This window comes from Danio aesculapii, chromosome 6 (assembly GCF_903798145.1).
Source record: "Danio aesculapii chromosome 6, fDanAes4.1, whole genome shotgun sequence".
NCBI classification, from domain to species: domain Eukaryota; kingdom Metazoa; phylum Chordata; class Actinopteri; order Cypriniformes; family Danionidae; genus Danio; species Danio aesculapii.
Window position 1 is genome coordinate 20,966,868 of NC_079440.1, and position 18,953 is coordinate 20,985,820.

Below are 18,953 nucleotides of genomic sequence, written 5' to 3' on the forward strand. Positions count from 1 at the left end.
ATAAACGTGTAAAGCTGTTGCTTTGTGACATATTTAGAGTTTGGAACATTGAGTTTTTTCAGTTATGCTATGTTTAAGAATTTGAAAAAAGATAAGAAACATCCATATTTTTGAAACATTGACCACAGATTTGACAAAGGTATGTTACCATTTTTTTATTACTAACATAACATTGTCAAATCTGTAGTCATATTTCCTCAATGAAAATGGTTGTCAGCAACGGAATTTTTTTTACTGTACCAGTACTATGCCAAGAATCACAGCTCACCTGCCTTGTTTTGTAAAAGGACTTTTACGTGTTTTTTGTCACTTCCTGTGATTTATTCTTTTCTTGTCTATCTTGTTAGTTTTTGGTTAGCTCTATCTCCACATCACTATGTATTACTGTAAACCCTTGTGTTTGCCTTTTGCAATGCCTGGGTGTACTTTCTATTTGTTTAATAAATATTAAACTGCATTTGGATATTCTTTGCCTTCATTGAACACGTTACAAAATGTTGCTTGAATTTTTGCTGATTCATCCTCTTCTCTGAAATAAGAGTCAATAAACACCTCCGATGTCAATTATTAACTCTGATATGATAACTGATTGAGGCCTGACTTACTGAGAGCCAGTGGGAACTGGATTAAACCATTTTGTTTTTCATTTTCAAAATCTTACTTTGAAATGTGAAATTTTAGTCTCTGAATAGGGCTGTTGTGCTTGTCATTTAAAAAAAGTAAAAGTAAAGTAAATTTGCTATTAGTAGTATCATGTCATAGAATTCTTTGAACTATTGTTTAGTATGTGGTTATTTAATACCGAAAATTCAACGTAACTACCGTCATTGCTTCCTATAAGTGTGATACAGAAAGTGGAATATATGTGTGCTGGAATAAGTGGAATGAGAGTTATGGAAGGTCAAGGATGCTTGAGGTGATGGATAAGCATTTTTTCATTAGCATTTCAAAAAAAAGAAAAGAGCAAAAAAAAAAATTTGTTTATTGCTGAACGAAATTGTGAACTTTTTTAACTAAACAAGTCTTACATCATACTGGAAAAAACGGCTTTGTTTTTTTATGCAGACACACCTCTAAACAAGCTTTCTGGTGTCAGAATGGTTACCTATTAAACTGATTTCTTCCCCGGGAATGGACTCATACTTACCATAAATGTATAATCATTTATAACGTATTATACAACACTAAAGTAATCTAAATTGTAATTGTGCATTGTGTCACTGCATAATCTCTTTATCAATGATTTAAAAAGGACTGCATGTGTACTTAACTTTCACTAATGCACCAAAGGTAAATACATGGAAAATGTTTTTAGACATACTTTGGGTGTTTCATTCAAAATATGTATAAACAGAAATCAAAGCATTTATTAGAGTAAAATAACTTAATTTAGCATACACATAGTATCTATAAAAATGACAAAAGATGAATAAAGCAATGCATCAGTCACAATTCACATGTTTATCATGGCACTACAGCACTACCATTGATCAGGAAACAAGCTTTTTAAATTAAGTCCAACTTTATCAAAATGTCTTTGTTAATTGATCAGAGACCATTTAAACAAATTTTCTCAAGTTTCATATTCTGAGGTACAAGTTAGTGTAAGCTCTTCAGCTAACTAATCAGGTTTGTTATGGGGTTTTGGCTCGAGAACGAGAGTGGCCATGGCATAACCTTGATTGTGTGGTCAGTGAACCGTTTTTGTGTTGATCCTGATGTGTGCTTTGGATCACTGTCCCTTTGAAAAATGCATCCATGGTCTTGTTGAAGAATGTGTTGATTTAATTTCTGCTAGTAATTAGGGTTAATTAGAATTGATGATGCCATATTTTCTGACAAGTTGTTCAGTGCCTTTGGAAGAAAACTAACACCAACACCACACTACTCCTCTGTAGGCTATTTTACACCACATTCCCTGTTGTGTATTCAAATAACTATATTTTGGCCTCATTTCAACATAGAACCCAGAAACAATTGCATTTCAGTAGACCTTCAGTTTGTTGTTTGATGACAGTCAAGCTGTGCTTGTTAAAAAGGTCCAGATGATCTGGACACATGGTTTGGTGGAAATTTAAATTTCTTCTATATTTATCATTGCATAAAATAATGACAAGCTTTGTTTATTTCCCCAAATTGGAGAAACTTCTATGAATTTTGCACTTTCAGTGAATTTCACATGATCACATATTATGCAATAGACGAAAATAGTACAAAATCAATCCATTCCTTATCAAAAGCGTTGTTGAATTGCCATGGCTGAATCGCTTCCCAGACAGACTCACAGGTCAATAACCTTAATACAAGACAGTCAGGTTTAGGTCTAATATAATTTGGCCCTTAAATTCTTGGTAGCAGTTTTATATTGATATGATATAAACGTCAAGCTTATTCTCACAAGTCTTGGTGGTTGCAGCAAAGCGTCACACAAAAGCCAACAGTCCTCGGCATGTTTTGCACTATTTCATCATGCGTCTAAAACTTTGCAAGCGGAACTTTTCAGTTCCACCCCCTAGCGTTTGTCATAACGCTATTGGTAGTCCATGGCTGGCCCGCAATACAGTTCTGCTGAAATAAATAGCAACAGTGTCTGTTGAATCCTTCTTTCGTGCAGAGGAACGGGTCTTATAGGGACGTGCAAAGGTATGATACGTTTAATATCTACACAGTACATGTTGAGTGATTTCAAATTCAAGTAGGAGTCACACATGCTGTTTGCACAGACAAGTTCCATTGAAGGACAATTCAATCTACAAATACTTTGTGCATGCTCCGTAAATGTGGGGGTGTTTGTATAAGCGCCTTAAATATGATATGGCTATTATTTTTCAGCTAACCTCTAACTACATTTCATTATAGCTTTAATTTAATGCTTGCGATCAAAGTGCTGCTACTTAAAAGTGTGGTCGTAACTTATCTCGAACTTTGCTTGACCCCTTTCTGCACTTGTACTTCCAATTAATGTATGCACATTTCGTTCTTTTGTTTTTGCCCCGATTCATTTGAAAAACGTTGTGTTCTGCTTAAGTTTTCCTTGTGATGTAGCGATTAGATGTTTAGCTAGTGAATGGTTAATTTCGTTAAACCAACTGACATTTGGTCAACAAAACAACTCGAAAAACTATGCTATAGCGATGTCTGCTCCTGCAAATCGGATTTGCGAACATGCGGCTGTCAAATAAGCCGTATTAGTCACTGTGAAGATGATATGATTCTTCGAAATGTCTCACAATAATCCCCCACAAACCTAATCTTTCCTCAAGTGTTCTCTGGGCGGGCGGATGGTGCATATCATTGTTGACGTCACGTCGCACGACTGCTGGCGTCAGGGGCGGTGACGTGTTGTGAAATGTGTCATGAGCAACATGCATCTTAAAAATTAACAACAAATTACTTTGTATTAAACGTATTAAAAAGTAATTGAAGTCTAACAATTTATTGTTTGCACAAATTATGACAATGCATAAAAAGATTTAATGCCTTAGTTGCTATTCTGAACAGAAAATATTTCTTTAAAAATCACAAAGGCTGAATTTATTAATAAAAATGCAGTAGAATGTGAAATTGTGAAATGTTATTGCAATATATAATTTTTTTATTGAATGTAGTTTGAAATGTAATTCATTCATATGGTTTAAAGCTGAATTTCATTGTCACGTAATCCTTCAAACATTCTAGTATCATGGTCTGCTCCAGGAGAGTCATTATTATTTTTGTTGTTGTCTTATTTTGGTTATTTGATACCATACCCTGCAGACACAGGACATCAACATGATGTCATATTGACGTTGTAACCTAACGTACCCCAACGTTGTGGGGATGTTGGATTTTGTTAGGAAATGAAAGTCGGATTGAAGTCAGAACCCAACGTCCAACCTAAAATCAACCAAATATCAACGTCTAATCATGTTATACCTTGACGCTTTGTGGACGTTATCACTATGACATCTATCAGACGTTGGGATTATGGTCACTTTCCAACACCTAAAATCAACGTAATTTGATGTCGTTTTTGGACATCAAAATACCACTGTCCTTAGACACTGGCTAGGCATTGAATTTTGGTCACCTGACGACATGACTTAAATCTAACCTTATATTAATGTCTTATGATGTTATGTGCCTGCTAGGTACATTTCAAATGTACCATTAAAAACTTATTTATTTTATTCATTACAAAAAATTGTTTGAGTGAAAGTGAATCTATTTATAATGTAGAAACTTGCAAATAAAATCTATTATTTTAAACTTTATTTTTTTATCAAAGAATCAGTATTTATTAATTTTATTTTCAGCATAGTGCCTTTATTCATCAGGGGTCGGCTCGCCACAGCAGAATGAACCGCCAACTTATCCAGCATATGTTTTACACAACGGATGCCTTTCCAGCCGCAACCCAATGCTGGGAAACACCCAAACACTTGCATTCAGACACGTACACTATGGCCAATTTCATTCATTCATTCACTTACTTTTCAATTCAATTCTTTTCAATTCACCTTTATTTGTATAGCTCTTATACAATGTAGATTGTGTCAAAGCAGCTTCACATAAAAGGTCATAGTAAATTGGAACAGTGTAGTTCAGTTTTTTAGTGTTTTAAGTTCAGTTCAGTTTAGGAAACCTTTTTGGTCCAGTATATGGAAACCTTGGGATCATCTCGTCGTTGGTCTTGGATCGAATCAGTGACTCTGCATAGTCTAAGGGCCTCGGGAAGAGTACCCCCAGGTGGAAATGGAGAATAGAGAGAATAATTAGCGTAGCTGCTGTTCATAGTGTATATAAACAAGATGCAGAAACCTGTGTGGAAACCTGCTAAGTGGTGCACTGAGTGTATGCTTTACTAAACAGATAGGTCTTTAATCTAGTTTTGAATTGGGAGAGTGTGTCTGAGCCTCGGACATTATCAGGAAGGGAGTTTAGGAGCTATAAATGAGAAGGCTCGACCTCCTTTACTCGACTTTGCTATTCTAGGTACTACCAGAAGCCCTGAGTTTTGAGATCTTAAAAAGCGAATTGAATTGTAGCGAGACAGAAGGTTGGTTAGATAAATAGGAGCTAGAATATTTAAGGCTTTATATGTAAGAAGCAATATTTTAAATTCAATACGAAACTTAACAGGCAGCCAGCAAAATGAGGATAAAATTGGGGTGATGTGATCAAATTTTCTAGACCTGGTAAGAACTCTGGAAGCTTCATTTTGTACTAATTGAAGTTTGTTAATAGAGGATGCTGGGCAGCCAGCAAACAGTGCATTACAGTAGTCCAGCCTAGAAGTCATAAAAGCATGGACTAGCTTTTCTGCATCTGAGATGGAGAGCATATTTCATAACTTTGCGATATTTCTCAGATGAAAGAAAGCAGTTTTTGTGACATAGGATAAATGATTTTTAAAAGTTAAATTGCTGTCTAATATGACACCCAGGTCTTTTATAGTAGAGCTAACGCTAACTTTGTATCCCTGTAATTGTAGGTCGAGTTGTGAGATCTGCTGTGTACAGGATTTAGGCCCAATAAGTAATAATTCTGTTTTGTCTGAGTTTAAGAGAAGAAAATTGTTGGTCATCCAGTCTTTAACATCTTTAATACACTCAGTTAGCTTGGACAGTTTAGACATCTCATCAGGTTTAGTTGAAATATATAATTGAGTATCATCTGCATAGCAGTGAAAGTTGATCGCATGTCTTCTAAAAATGTCTCCTAGGGGAAGCATGTATATTGTAAACAGCAAAGGGCCTAAAACGGATCCTTGAGGCACCCCGTACTTTACTGGGCTTACTTGTGAAAGCTGTCCATTAATTTTCTCAAACTGGTAACGGTTAGCTAAGTATGACTTAAACTATTGTAGAGCTTGTCCCTGGACACCTGTAGACTGTAGCGATTTATGAGGATACCGTGGTCAATGGTATTAAATGCCGCTCTAAGATCGAGTAAAACTAATAGCGATATGCACCCTTGGTCAGCAGCTAAGAGTAAATCGTTGGTTATTTTCACTAATGCAGTTTCTGTACTGTGATGAGCTCTGAAACCTGACTGAAACACTTCAAAAACATTGTTCGTCTGCATAAAGGAGCATAATTAAGCAGAAACAACTTTTTCTAGTATTTTAGACATAAATGGAAGATTTGATTTTCGGCTTAGTCCATTTATTAATCAGGGGTCGCCACAGCAGAATGAACCACCAACTTATCCAGCATATGTTTTGCACAGCAGATGCATTTCCAGCCACAACCCAACACTGGGAAACACCCAAACACTCATGAATTCACACACATACACTACGGGCAATTAAGCTTATTCAAATCACCTATAGACCATGTCTTTTGACTGTGGGGGAAATCGGAGCACCCAGAGGAAACCCACGGCAACATGGGGAGAACGTGCAAACTCCACACAGAAATGCTAAATGACCCAGAAGTGGCTCGAACCAGCGACCTTCTTGCTGTGAGGCAATTGTGCTACCCACTGCGCCACTGTGCCGATATCAAAGAATCTTAAATGTAAATGTATCAGAGTTTCCATGATACTATCAAGCAAGACAAAACCTTTCAGCACTGATAATTGTAAGAATTATTATTTTGTACAAATTATAACTGATCATAAAAGAACAGAGTAAAGCTTTGAATAAATTTTATTTAACTACATTCAGTATTTAAAAAGATATCTAAAATTGTAACGATATTTTACAATGTTTTCAGTATTTTTATCAAATTTTATCAAGATTTGGCTTCTTTCAAAACATTAAAAATCTTACTGATTCCAAACTTTTGACTGGTAGTGTAGGTGAATAGAGCAACGCTATGATATTATTGTAGGACAAAAAAAACAGCATTTTTTAAATATACGATGGGCTTCTCATCTGAGCTTGATCAAGTTAATTAAAAGGCAGCAGTAATAGTCTTTATAAAAAAATCAAGAAAATCATGATATTGTTCAGATAATAATACACTAGAATCATTCTTTTACCTTTTGTTGTTCATTGATGTGCTTGCTTTAATAACAAAGAATTTTATGATCAAGCAAGTTGTCATTATGTTTGTTTGCCTTGTTATCAATATAGACAGGAACAAAAAAATCATTAAAACATGATTTTTTCCACATTTCTGATGTGTGAGATTTTGAAAACAAATTCTTGATCTTTCACAGTCCCACCTACGTGTCTGAATTAAACGGACAGTTATAGCATCCTATTACTCACAACCCAAATTTGCTCTACTGCATGTAATAAATGACAAATAATGTGTAACTTTATTTTGGTTATACAATTTATTCCAGAGATGTAATTAATACCTATCCAAAATAGGAAGAGTAAGGAAAGGGAAAAAAACTCAAGTGCAAAGCTGGTGTTCCCATTGTCTCCCCAGAACCACATCTTACCTTTGTTTTTCTGATTTTAGGAAATTAGCACATTGTATAAGGAGTTACAGAAAAACTGTGTGATGTCTTACAACATAACTAAGTATGATGAATAATTGTATATCATGTTAATAATAACATATCGTTACTATATCAACATTACAAATACTAGTAAATTTGTACAGTTTTGTGTGTACCTAATCAATATATGTTGTTAAACTGTCATGGGAGATCCACACTGGCCACTGAACCCAGTATATATATTTTGGGAAATGGCAAACTTAAGTGTCCAACTCGCAGGTATGGTCTTCAAAAACATCACTCTGACTTTTCTTATAGTTACAAACACAAACGCTGATTGATTATGCCACTGTTTTGAAAGGTTCTGCTTTGCGCAGAGTCAGGGATAGGCCATACTACCTTTACCTGATATTTTCTTGAACATGACCTTGTGTAACAAGTATAGGCTTGTAAATGTAATAATTCCAAAGTGACTTGACAAGCAATTTATCATAAGAACCAACAGTACTTACAGACAGTACAGAATTACATGTTTAATATTAATATTAAAAGAAGTCTGAAAGCTAGAGGTGTGAAATGCACAAAGTGTTGTATAGGAAATGCAATTGTTTATGGTTAAATTATCAGCTTGTAAAACAGATTTGACATTTTTCCATTCATACACTCACCGGCCACTTTATTAGGTACACCTGTCCAACTGTTCGTTAATGCAAATTTCAAATCAGCCAATCACATGGCAGCAACTTAATGCATTTAGGCATGTAGACATGGTCAAGACGATCTGCTGCAGTTCAAACCAAGCATCAGAATAGGGAAGAAAGGTGATTTAAGTGACTTTGAATGTGGCATGGTTGTTGGTGCCAGACAGGCTGGTCTGAGTATTTCAGAAACTGCTGATCTACTGGGATTTTCACGCACAACCATCTCTAGGGTTTACAGAGAATGGTCTGAAAAAGAGAAAATATCCAGTGAGTGGCAGTTATGTGGGCGCAAATGCCTTTTTGAGGTCAGAGGAGAATGGCCAGACTGGTTACAGCTGATAGGAAGACAACAGTAACTCATAACCACAAATAACCAAATAACCACTCATTAACACCGAGGTATGCAGAAGAGCATTTCTGAAACACAACACGTCCAACCTTAAGGCGGATGGGCTACAGCAGCAGAAGACCACACCAAGTGCCACTCCTGTCATCTAAGAACAGGCAACTGATGCAACATTTCACACAGGCTCACCAGAATTGTACAATAGAAGATTGGAAAAACATTGCCTGGTCTCATGAGTCTGGATGGTAGGGTCAGAATTCGGCGTCAACAACATGAAAGCATAGATCCATCCTGCCTCGTATCAACGGTTCAGGCTGGTGGTGGTGGTGTAATGGTGTTGCTGTTATTTTCTTGGCACACTTTGGCCCCATTAGTACCAATTGAGCATCGTCCCAAAGCCACAGCCTACCTGAGCATTATTGCTTACATGTCCATCCGTTAATGACCACAGTGTACTCATCTTCTGATGGTTACTTCCAGCAGGATAACGCCCCATGTCATAAAGTGCGAATCATCTCAGACTGGTTTCTTGAACTTGACAATGAGTTCACTGTACTCAAATGGCCTCCACAGTCACCTAAACCTCAATCCAATAGAGCACCTTTGGGATGTGGTGGAACTGGAGATTCGTATCATGGATGTGCAGCGACAAATCTGCAGCAACAGCGTGATGTTATCATGTCAATATGGACCAAAATCTCTCAGGAATATTTCCAGTACCTTGTTGAATCTATGCCATGAAGGATTAAGGCAGTTCTGAAGGCAAAAGGGGTCCAACCCGGTACTAGTAAGGTGTACCTAATAAAGTTTCTGGTGAGTGTTCATGCTGAGTGTGTGTGTTGTACTACAAGTAATTAAAAATAGTGGTTCTATTAATTTCAGATGAAAATTGCAGTGATTGGCCAAAGTCTCTTTGGACAGGAGGTATACAAAGAATTGAAGAATGAAGGCCACATGATTGTTGGTGTATTCACAATTCCTGACAAAGATGGAAAAGTAGACCCACTTGGTAAGGCCTCATTCTTATTTTCTAAACTTCACTCTGGTTGTAAGGTGCAATTGATTTGTTTTTACCATTAAATTTGACATTGATCTAGTGTCTTAAAAATGGTTCCTAGAGGGTTAAAGGTTTATGCAAAAACTAAAATAGCATCATTCCATCATTTATTCATCATCAGGTCGATCGAAACTCATAAGAGATGAGTTCATTCATTGTTCTTCAACAATATATTTTGAATCAAACATGGGAAGAGCTCATATAAAATTTGGAACATCAAGCATGCTTGTTTAATGCACAAGAACGCTGACTGATTTGGATAGAGTTTTTAGATAGAGACTTTGGCTTAGTTTTTGCACAGGTTGATTAGTGGATTGTGATGATACTGTGGGCTTATGACTTCTTTTTCGGTATACGGTATTATGACAATATTGACCTAAAATGCAAAAAAGGTTAATTTAACAGGTATAATAAAAAGAAATAAATTGTGTATTGCCTTATTGTATATACATTAGGGCTGCACGATATTGGAAAAATATAACATTGCAACATTTTTTATTCTGCGATATATATTGCGACATGAATATAATTTCATGTAGAGCAGTTGAATAACTATTTGAAAATAATGTATCATTTTAGATTGATTGGGATGATTCTATAGGGGAGTGCATAAAATATAATAAACCATCTACAAGCATATATAAATTTAATAAAGAAAAAAATACAAATTTAAACATTTGTTTTTTTAATAAAGCGTTTTATTGTTTTCTGAGGAGTATACAGTAACTGAATAATCAAATGTTAACTAATACTGCTAGTCTTCTTTTTATAAACAATTTAGTAAAATCAATCGTTAATTTGTCAAAGGTACAAACGGTACAGTTTCATAAGCCTAAATGCTTTTAAAACCCTCACACAGTCACAGGCCTCAAAAAACACTTATACTTAACATTACATATACTTGCGATGTGAATATTGCGAATGATCACATTGCAAAATCGATGCTGAAACGATATATTGTGCAGCCCTAATATACATGTTCAGATTAAACAAATGTTTCAGCCTAATTCAATTGCAAAAGGATTATAAAACACAATGGGCCACACTTTACAATCAAGTCTTATTTGCAAATGTTAGGATTAAAAAGTAAGAAAAGGACTAGTACAGTTACTATGTTCATATTAATAAAAAACTGAATTTTATTAGTTAATACTCCATTTAATAAAATAAAATTACGATTTGTAATCAGATTACGAAAACAATTTAAATGCACTATTAGGCATTAAGAAATGAAGCTAAGATTTATTAAAACTTCATTATAAGTTTAGTTTCATTAATTAACTTTATCTGTTGAAGCCTTATTGTAGTGTGTTAATGAACAACAGGCTTATAAATAGTCACCAAATATTTCAGATTTTGAAAAGTCCATTAGTACAAGCAGTACATTAGAACAAGAGTAAATAATGACAGATTGCTCATTTTGGGCTTAACTAAAGGGGTTTAAGTAGATACTCCACCGCCAAATTTAAATTTTATCATCATTTTCTCTTGTCTGCTGGACACAAATCAAAAATAAATATCCCTGAGTATTATTTAGTTTACACAAGCCTATTCTTTCACTTCAGAAAATATTGGTATAACAACTGGGTTCAAATGGATTAATGTCATTTTCACTTTTTGAAGTGTCAACTTTAAAGAGTATACACTTAAATTAGGATGGCTAACAGATGCATAGATTAGGTTTGTAACATCATAACATGTCAGGATAATAACAATAATAAATAACTTTGAAACTTCGAAGAGACAAGGTTAATTGTCATGATATTTACATTTACACTCCGTCATTTAGCAGGTGTTTTTGTCTAAATCGACTTACAATTGAGGAGGCATTTAGCGATTCAACAAGAAGAGGCAATACACACAAGAAGTGCTAATTATACAAAGGAACTGTTAGTGCACAGAGCATTAAGCGCTGGAGTTAGGTGTTTGTCAAGCCCACTCACCTGCATTGAAGCACACTTCATAAATGCTGTGTGTTGAGTGATTGTAAGAAAGTGTCTGGTGCAAATATGCGGCACTGGTGTAAAATAGTGTGTTTTCTATAGGTGGTTTGTCAATCCCACTCACCTGTGTGAGGCATACTCAGATTTGTGTAATGTTTTGGGGGATTGTCGTGTTGTGTTGTGGGGGAGAGAAGAGGGGTCCTGTTTTTAATTATATTTATGAAGTAAAGCTACACTTTGAAACTTTGGCCTGTAGATGAAATATTGTGCATTATTGCAGACATAAAAGTACTATAGTACTATTGTTTTTTATATAATTCTAATGATAAATCTTTAAACTTTCTTAAGCGATTGAGGCAGAGAAGGATGGTGTGCCAGTGTTCAAGTTTCCCCGCTGGAGGCTGAAGGGAAAGGCCATTACAGACGTGGTGGACCAGTACAAAGCAGTTGGTGCGGAACTGAATGTTCTGCCTTTCTGCTCTCAGTTTATCCCAATGGAAGTGATAGATCACCCAAAACATGGTTCCATCATTTACCATCCATCCTTGCTACCCAGACACAGAGGTGCCTCTGCCATTAACTGGTCAGTGTGTGTGTTCTCTTTATGCTGTCATTTGTGTGTATATGTGCATATTTGGAAACTCAACAATTAGGTGTATATTTTTCGCACCACCACCTTGTGCTTTCATTAAACTAGTCTTGATAGATTCCTTGGACCATGCTGAAAATTTTTTATGCTAAACTTTAATCGACTAAAATCTTGAATTAGGTTGAATGCATATTTTATCCAAACTATTCCTAGATCGTTGGTCTAATTTCCATTAAACCCTGCTCGGACCATCTTCAGCGCATACTGACAAAAGTTAAAGAATTCGTTTCAATAGGTGAAAAGGTTGTTTTTTTTTGTTGTTTTTTTTGCTTACTTTTGCTTACTTTACCTACAAATGGGCTGGTACATATCCAAACTGCATCTGAGGCTATAACTCTGCAACATATTGACACCAAACCTGAGGTGTGTTATTATTGCCTCACACTGACCACAACGCATACATTTTGTAACAGCGCCACCTATTGGTCAAATGTAATAGGCAGTTAATCCATTATAAATAATTAAATATATATTGGTATCAGCCATTTTGCTTTAAATCTTTGTTTTGCCAGTTGCTCTGGTGCTTGCTGTCATGATTATTGATTCTGTGAGATAATGATCATCACAACAATATTATTTTTTTCTCTTTTTACTTACAATGTATGTAGGACTCTTATTTTGAAACCACCAGAAAAGGCATAAGTGCTGTTTAACTATACCATTTGTTATGGTATAATTAAATACCATAACAAATGGTGCCTCACAGCAAGAAGGTTGCTGGTTAGAGCCTTGGCTGGGTCAGTTAGCATTTCTGTGTGGAGTTTGCATGTTCTCCCTGTGTTCGTGTAGGTTTCCTCCAGGTGCTCCGCTTTCCCCCACAAGTACAAAGACATGCTGTATAGGTGAATTGGGTAAGCTAAAATTGTCCGTAGTGAATGGGAGTGTATGGGTGTTTCCCTGTGATGGGTTGCAGCTGGAAGGGCATTCGCTGTATAAAACATATGCTGGATAATTTGGCGCCTCATTCCGCTGTGGCGACCCTGGATTAATAAAGGGACTAAGCCGAAAAGAAACTGAATGAATGAATGTTCTAATGAGGCAACTGTCACAACACTGCTGAATTAGGGTTTGATGGTCAGGTCATTAGGTCATGTCACTCAGCACTTACAAAATACAGCTCAAAATATATCTAGTTGTCAGGTAGTGCTATAATTGAACCCATATTTACCATATTATATTAGCTATATTAACTCAGGAGCAGTTATGAAGACAGCTCATTTGCTCCTGTTCTCCATTTCAGTTGAATTAATTGTCATTTGTCATCTACTCAGTTTTTTTGACAAATGAAGTATGAGTATTTTGCACTCATGTATTTCAGAGTACAGTTAGCTGTGTGTTTGTTTTGTAAAAGAGCTCAAACAGGATCTTTTCATTCTAGGGGTTATGTGGTTATAAATGAGAATATATTAAGATAATATACGTTTTTCACTTTTCTAAGCCACATACCTACTATGTAGATACACTACTCACAATAAGTTAGGGATATTGTGAGAGACTCAGTGGATGTCATACATACAGTGTTTGTTTCACTTCAAACGTTTTTGGGATAGGGAGGCAATTGTATTGGGGTGATAGACAACACCACATTTTGTGTTTTCCAGGTAATGGTCTCATTGTGTACAGTTATGCCTTATATTGGACCAATACCAAAAGACAACCCTTTTCAATGAGGCATCAATTTCAACATTTAATTCATCTTCATTTCTATAGCGCTTTTACAATGTAGATTGTGTAAAAGCAGCTTCACATAGAAGAGGGGTGTCAAACTCAATTCCTGAAGGGCCACAGTTTAGTTCCAACCCTGCTTCAACACATGCCTGTAGGTTTTAAACAAGCCTGAAGGACTCGATTAGTAAGATCAGGTGTGTTTAATTAGAGTTGGAACTAAACTGTGCAGAGCTGTGGCCCTGCAGGAACTGAGTTTGACACCCCTGACATAGAAGGTTATAGTAAATTGAAACAGTGTCAGTTCATTTTTCAATGTTGAGGTTCAGTTTAGTTTAGTTCAGTGTGGTTTAATATTCACTGCTGAGAGTTCAAACACTGAAGAGCAAATCCATCGATGCGCAGCTCCACAGGTCCCAAACCATGCAAGCCAGTAGCGACAGCAGCAAGGAAAAAACTTCACCAATTGGCGAAAGTAATGAATTAAAAAACCTCAAGAGAAACCAGGCTGAGTTGGGCACGACCACTTCTCCCATGGCCAAACGTCTTGTGCAGAGCTGCAGTCTAGGTGCCAGAGGCTAAAGAACACTGAGGCTGGAGAAAGCTGAACATTCTGTGGATATGAAAAGCTGGTATTGTCAGTTGGTCATTCCAAGTTCATCATTCAAACAGCCATGAACACAAGACGTCACTTAACCGATGAGCAGCGTCACCTGGCCAGGGTGCGCCTTCGGGTCGGTAGCAGGCAACTCAGATGTTGCTTGTGAGCTTGGTGTGTCTCAAAGTATCATCAGCAGACTTGCATCAAGATGCAGAACTACTGGCAAAGTTCATGACAGACCCAGGAGTGGAGCCTCAGGAGTGACAGACCGCAACGATGACCAGTACCTAAGGACCAATACATTCAGACATTTTTATGCAACTGCCACACAGCTGCAGGCCTGTTTACGAGATGTAAGGGGTACTGGGGTTTCCAGACAAACCATTCGCAACTTACTCCACCACTTTGGCTTGATGCCAAACATGACTGCCATGAATACCATGGGCACAAGACCATGTGATCTGGACAATGCAGCAGTGGTCTACTGTGCAGTTCACAGAAATGATGGTCGTTAGCGTTGCTGGAGAAGGCGAGGTAATTGATACCCTAAGTCAATATGGTCCCCAGGGTTTGCTTTGGTGGAGGAAGTGCAACAGTCTGGGCAGGCATCACCAGTCAGTGCAAAACAGATTTGGTTATTGCAGATGGCTCAGTCACTGCACTTTCTTACCTCAAGAGACATCATAGAACCCATCATCATCCTCCAATTCTGCCAGCGCACCCCCAACTTTCTGTTCATAAATGATAATGCTCCACTGCATCATGGCAAAATTGTCACAACTCTACCTTAGGAAGTTGGAGTGCCTCATATTATATAGCCATCAAGATCCCCTGGCCTGAACCCCACAGAGGACGTCTGGGACCAGTTGAAGCAGAGACTGGATGATCGTACCCCACCCCCACGTGACCTGGCAGAACTGTGTGTAGCACTTGTGGAAGAGTGAAACGCATTGCCTCAGAACAACATCATCCGGCTAGTGAAGAGCATGAGATGTTGCTGTCAAGCTGTCATTGTGGCAAATGGTTGAAACACCCGCTACTGACATTGTCAATTTTTGTTATTTGTGGCTATCCTTGTTATTGTCTACATTTTTGGGGTAATAAATATTAAACTAATGAAAATAGTGTTTCTTCTCATACATTATAAGTAAGACCAAAGGGAACTTTTAAATTAAAATTCAGAGCAAATAGGAAAAGCACTCATACTCAAATAACAACATCCCTAACTTATTGTGAGTAGTAGATATGGAAATATTTTAACACATTGAATCAATGCACTCTATGACACCTTAAAAAAAGAAAAACAGAAGTCATTTCATGTTTAAAGCCCCCCGAATAAACATCACTGAACGTTTTTGTTTTTTGTTATTATGAAAATTGTTCAGAATTGTCCTACAATCATGTCAAATAGTTCCATCGACATAACATGTTTTGTTCTATTGGCTCACTACAGGACCCTTATTCATGGTGATAAGAAGGGAGGGTTTACTGTTTTCTGGGCAGATGATGGACTGGACACAGGACCAATTCTTTTGCAAAAAGAATGTGATGTTGAGCCAAATGACAACGTAAACAGCATCTACAAACGCTTCCTGTTTCCAGAGGGAGTCAAGGGCATGGTGTGGATTATTGCAGGATTCAGAACTACATAGCATATTTGCATATGATCATTCAAAGTCCAGGAAGTAGTCTGATTTGGTTGTTAAAAATAAGTTCACCCATGGATTTTATTTTGTGTGCATGTAGGTAGAGGCAGTCAGTTTGATTGCAGCAGGGAAAGCTCCAAGAATCAAGCAACCAGAAGAAGGAGCCACATATGAGTGTATTCAGAAGAAAGAAAATTCAAAGGTAAAATACAGGTATATAGCTTGTTTGATTCTAATTGTTGTTTTACGATAACCATCTGTGGTTGTTTGCTTAGATTGACTGGAATCAACCAGCAGAAGCCATTCATAACTGGATCAGAGGGAATGACAGAGTACCTGGAGCCTGGGCAGAGTTAGATGGCAAAGTGAGTGTTTTACTTCTTAACAACAACAATACACACCTAAGATGCTCTTCTAAAGGGCACCTATGATGAAAATAATCTTTTGGAAGCTGTTTGGACAGAACTGTGTGTAGGTATGGTGGGTCCACAGTCATACTGGGGTGATATAAAGACAATAAGTCTTTTTTTTTAATTCCCTGATGTTAAAATAGAATACAAATCCCTCCTATTTTGAGGCCCACCACAACATGACATAGTAGAGCGGTTTTCCCTGCCCACCGAATTGATTGACAGCTGTGTATTAACATGTCTCCGTAGTAACGCATATAATAATATCAACAAGACAGGACGTGCACAAAGCAACTGAGATTAGATCTTTTGAGCTTCCTGTGATCAGCAGCCATGTTTTTAAAACAGTGAATGTTTGTAATAACGTAAAGACCATAAAATTGCTGTAATTCATCACCACAACCACATATTGTCAGTACAATTATACAACAAGACGTTTCAATCCCAGTTGGTGGACGTTAAATCAGGTTTATTTTGTACATTAACATAACGGATGGCCATACAGCAATGGATAATAACGTGTAATAACCTGTCACATTTGCCATGCAAAAACAGTGCAAAGTTAAACTCGCGTGTGTGTGTGTATGCATGCATGAACTTTGTAACAACATTGTGTGTGACTCATCGTTGCAGAAAGGCTTGAAATAACTCCACAACAAATGCATTAAATATTCATTAGGAAAGTTCTTACTGTAGTATTTCTGACAAACGTTACGTGAGATCTGCTTCCTTCATGTCTGTCGCTGTGCTGTTTATCTGATGCAGCAGAAGATGGTGACACAATCTGACAGGCACGTGGGAACGGTGGGCGGGGAGAACTAAATCATTTGCATTAAAGACACAGGCAACAAAACAGCTACAATGTGCTCAGAGCTGAAAAATCCAATTTTCTGAAAGGTATAATATATAATCTGATGGGTGTTTTGAGCTGAAACGTTAGACACATTCTGGAGACACAAAAGACTTTTATCTTAAATCTTGAAAAAGTAAAATAGGTGCATTTAAAGTCAGATGTACATATGTTTTTTATTTTCAAATGGGACTGAATAGTAAAAACATTTAAAAGATTAGTCTATGCTCAGCATCAAATTAAAAGGAACCAGTCATTTTTTTCATTTATACGACAAAACATTTTTTTTGCTTGCATACTTGCACATGAACTCATGTGTATTATGTACTTGCATTTATGTAATGTAACAGACAGGCATTCCAGTGGAGTTGTAGATTCAAGTAAAGCTTTATTGAACAAGAGCATGGTCAAGAAATACAGAGAGCTATTGCACAATAGCAAGATAAGGGTTTAAACTTGGATTTTCAAGTTATCCTGGTTGTAATTATACCTGACAGATGAGATGCTCAGATGGAGATTTATTCTCAATGTTCTATTTCTGGTGATGTATTTGTTAGTTTCAATATCGCTGCTACTAGAAATGAATAGTTTACATTAACTCCATGTTCTTGTCCGTTTGCATATTTTCCAAACATTAGAATTATCAATATGTATGTTAAAATTTATTAGCAATAATTTTATATATATTCATATGTGACAATTTTAGATTTACAACTAGGGCAGAGATAAAAGATAAAATAAATAAGCGATGTGGGGAAATTTGTTTTTGCATGTTTGTCAAACTTTAATGTTTTTTTAGATCATCAAACAATCTTAATTATTAGTCAGATAACATAAGTAAATTCATTATGAAGTTTTTTTAAATGAAGGTTGTTAAGTAAAAACAAATTCTAAAACTACATAGCCCTGTGTGAAAAAGTGTTTGCCACAGCTCAGCGGCAACTCATGCAAGATGACACAAAACACTTCATAACAACATCAAAAGAACTGTAGGGCTCAGTTAAGGTGAGTGTTCATGACTCCACCATAAGAGACAATGCAAAAGTGGTTTGCATGGCGAAACATTGAAGTTCCAAGATGAAAACCACTGCTGAAATACTCTGTGGACTGATGAGACAAAAGTAGAATTTTTCAAAAGGTATGTTTCCCATTATGTGTGGCGTAAAAGTAACAGCATTTCAGAAAAAAAGCATCATGCAATAGAAAAATATAGTGGTGGTGGTGTGATGGTCTGGGCTGTTTTGCTGCTTCAGGAACTGGAAGACTTGCTGTGATAAATGGAACCATGAGTTCTGTAGAGCTGCGCATTGTTGGATTTGCTCTTAAGTGTTTGGACTCTCAGTAGTGATTTTAAACCACACTGAACTGAGCTAAACTGAACTGAACTTAAACACTCCAATTTACTATGACCTTTTATGTGAAGCTGCTTTGACACAATCTACATTGTAAAAGCGCTATACAAATAAAGGTGAATTGAATTTAATTGAGTTCTGCTGCATACCAAAATATCCTGTACGGGAATGTTCAACCATCTGTTAGTGACCTCAAGCTGAAGCGAACTTGGGTTCTGTAGCAGGACAATGATCCCAAGCACAACAGCAAGTCCACTTATGAATGGTTGAAGAAAAACAAAATGAAGATTTGGAGTGGCCGAGTCACAGTCCTGATATGAATCCAATTGAGATGCTGTGGCATAACCTTAAAAAGG

General features: G+C 36.7%; 1 protein-coding gene across 1 annotated transcript in view; it reads left to right on the plus strand.

Annotated features, from left to right (window-relative positions):
- The first annotated feature begins 2,534 nt into the window (after nt 1-2,534).
- Nucleotides 2,535-18,953, plus strand: part of aldh1l1 (aldehyde dehydrogenase 1 family, member L1) — a 34,258-nt gene continuing 17,839 nt past the window's right edge. Inside the window, exons 1-6 of the mRNA XM_056459769.1 lie at nt 2,535-2,643; nt 9,307-9,433; nt 11,773-12,007; nt 15,793-15,958; nt 16,086-16,187; nt 16,261-16,350. Of these exons, the coding sequence (XP_056315744.1) occupies nt 9,307-9,433; nt 11,773-12,007; nt 15,793-15,958; nt 16,086-16,187; nt 16,261-16,350 (720 nt within the window). The 5' untranslated portion in view covers nt 2,535-2,643. The remainder of the gene's footprint in view (nt 2,644-9,306; nt 9,434-11,772; nt 12,008-15,792; nt 15,959-16,085; nt 16,188-16,260; nt 16,351-18,953) is intronic.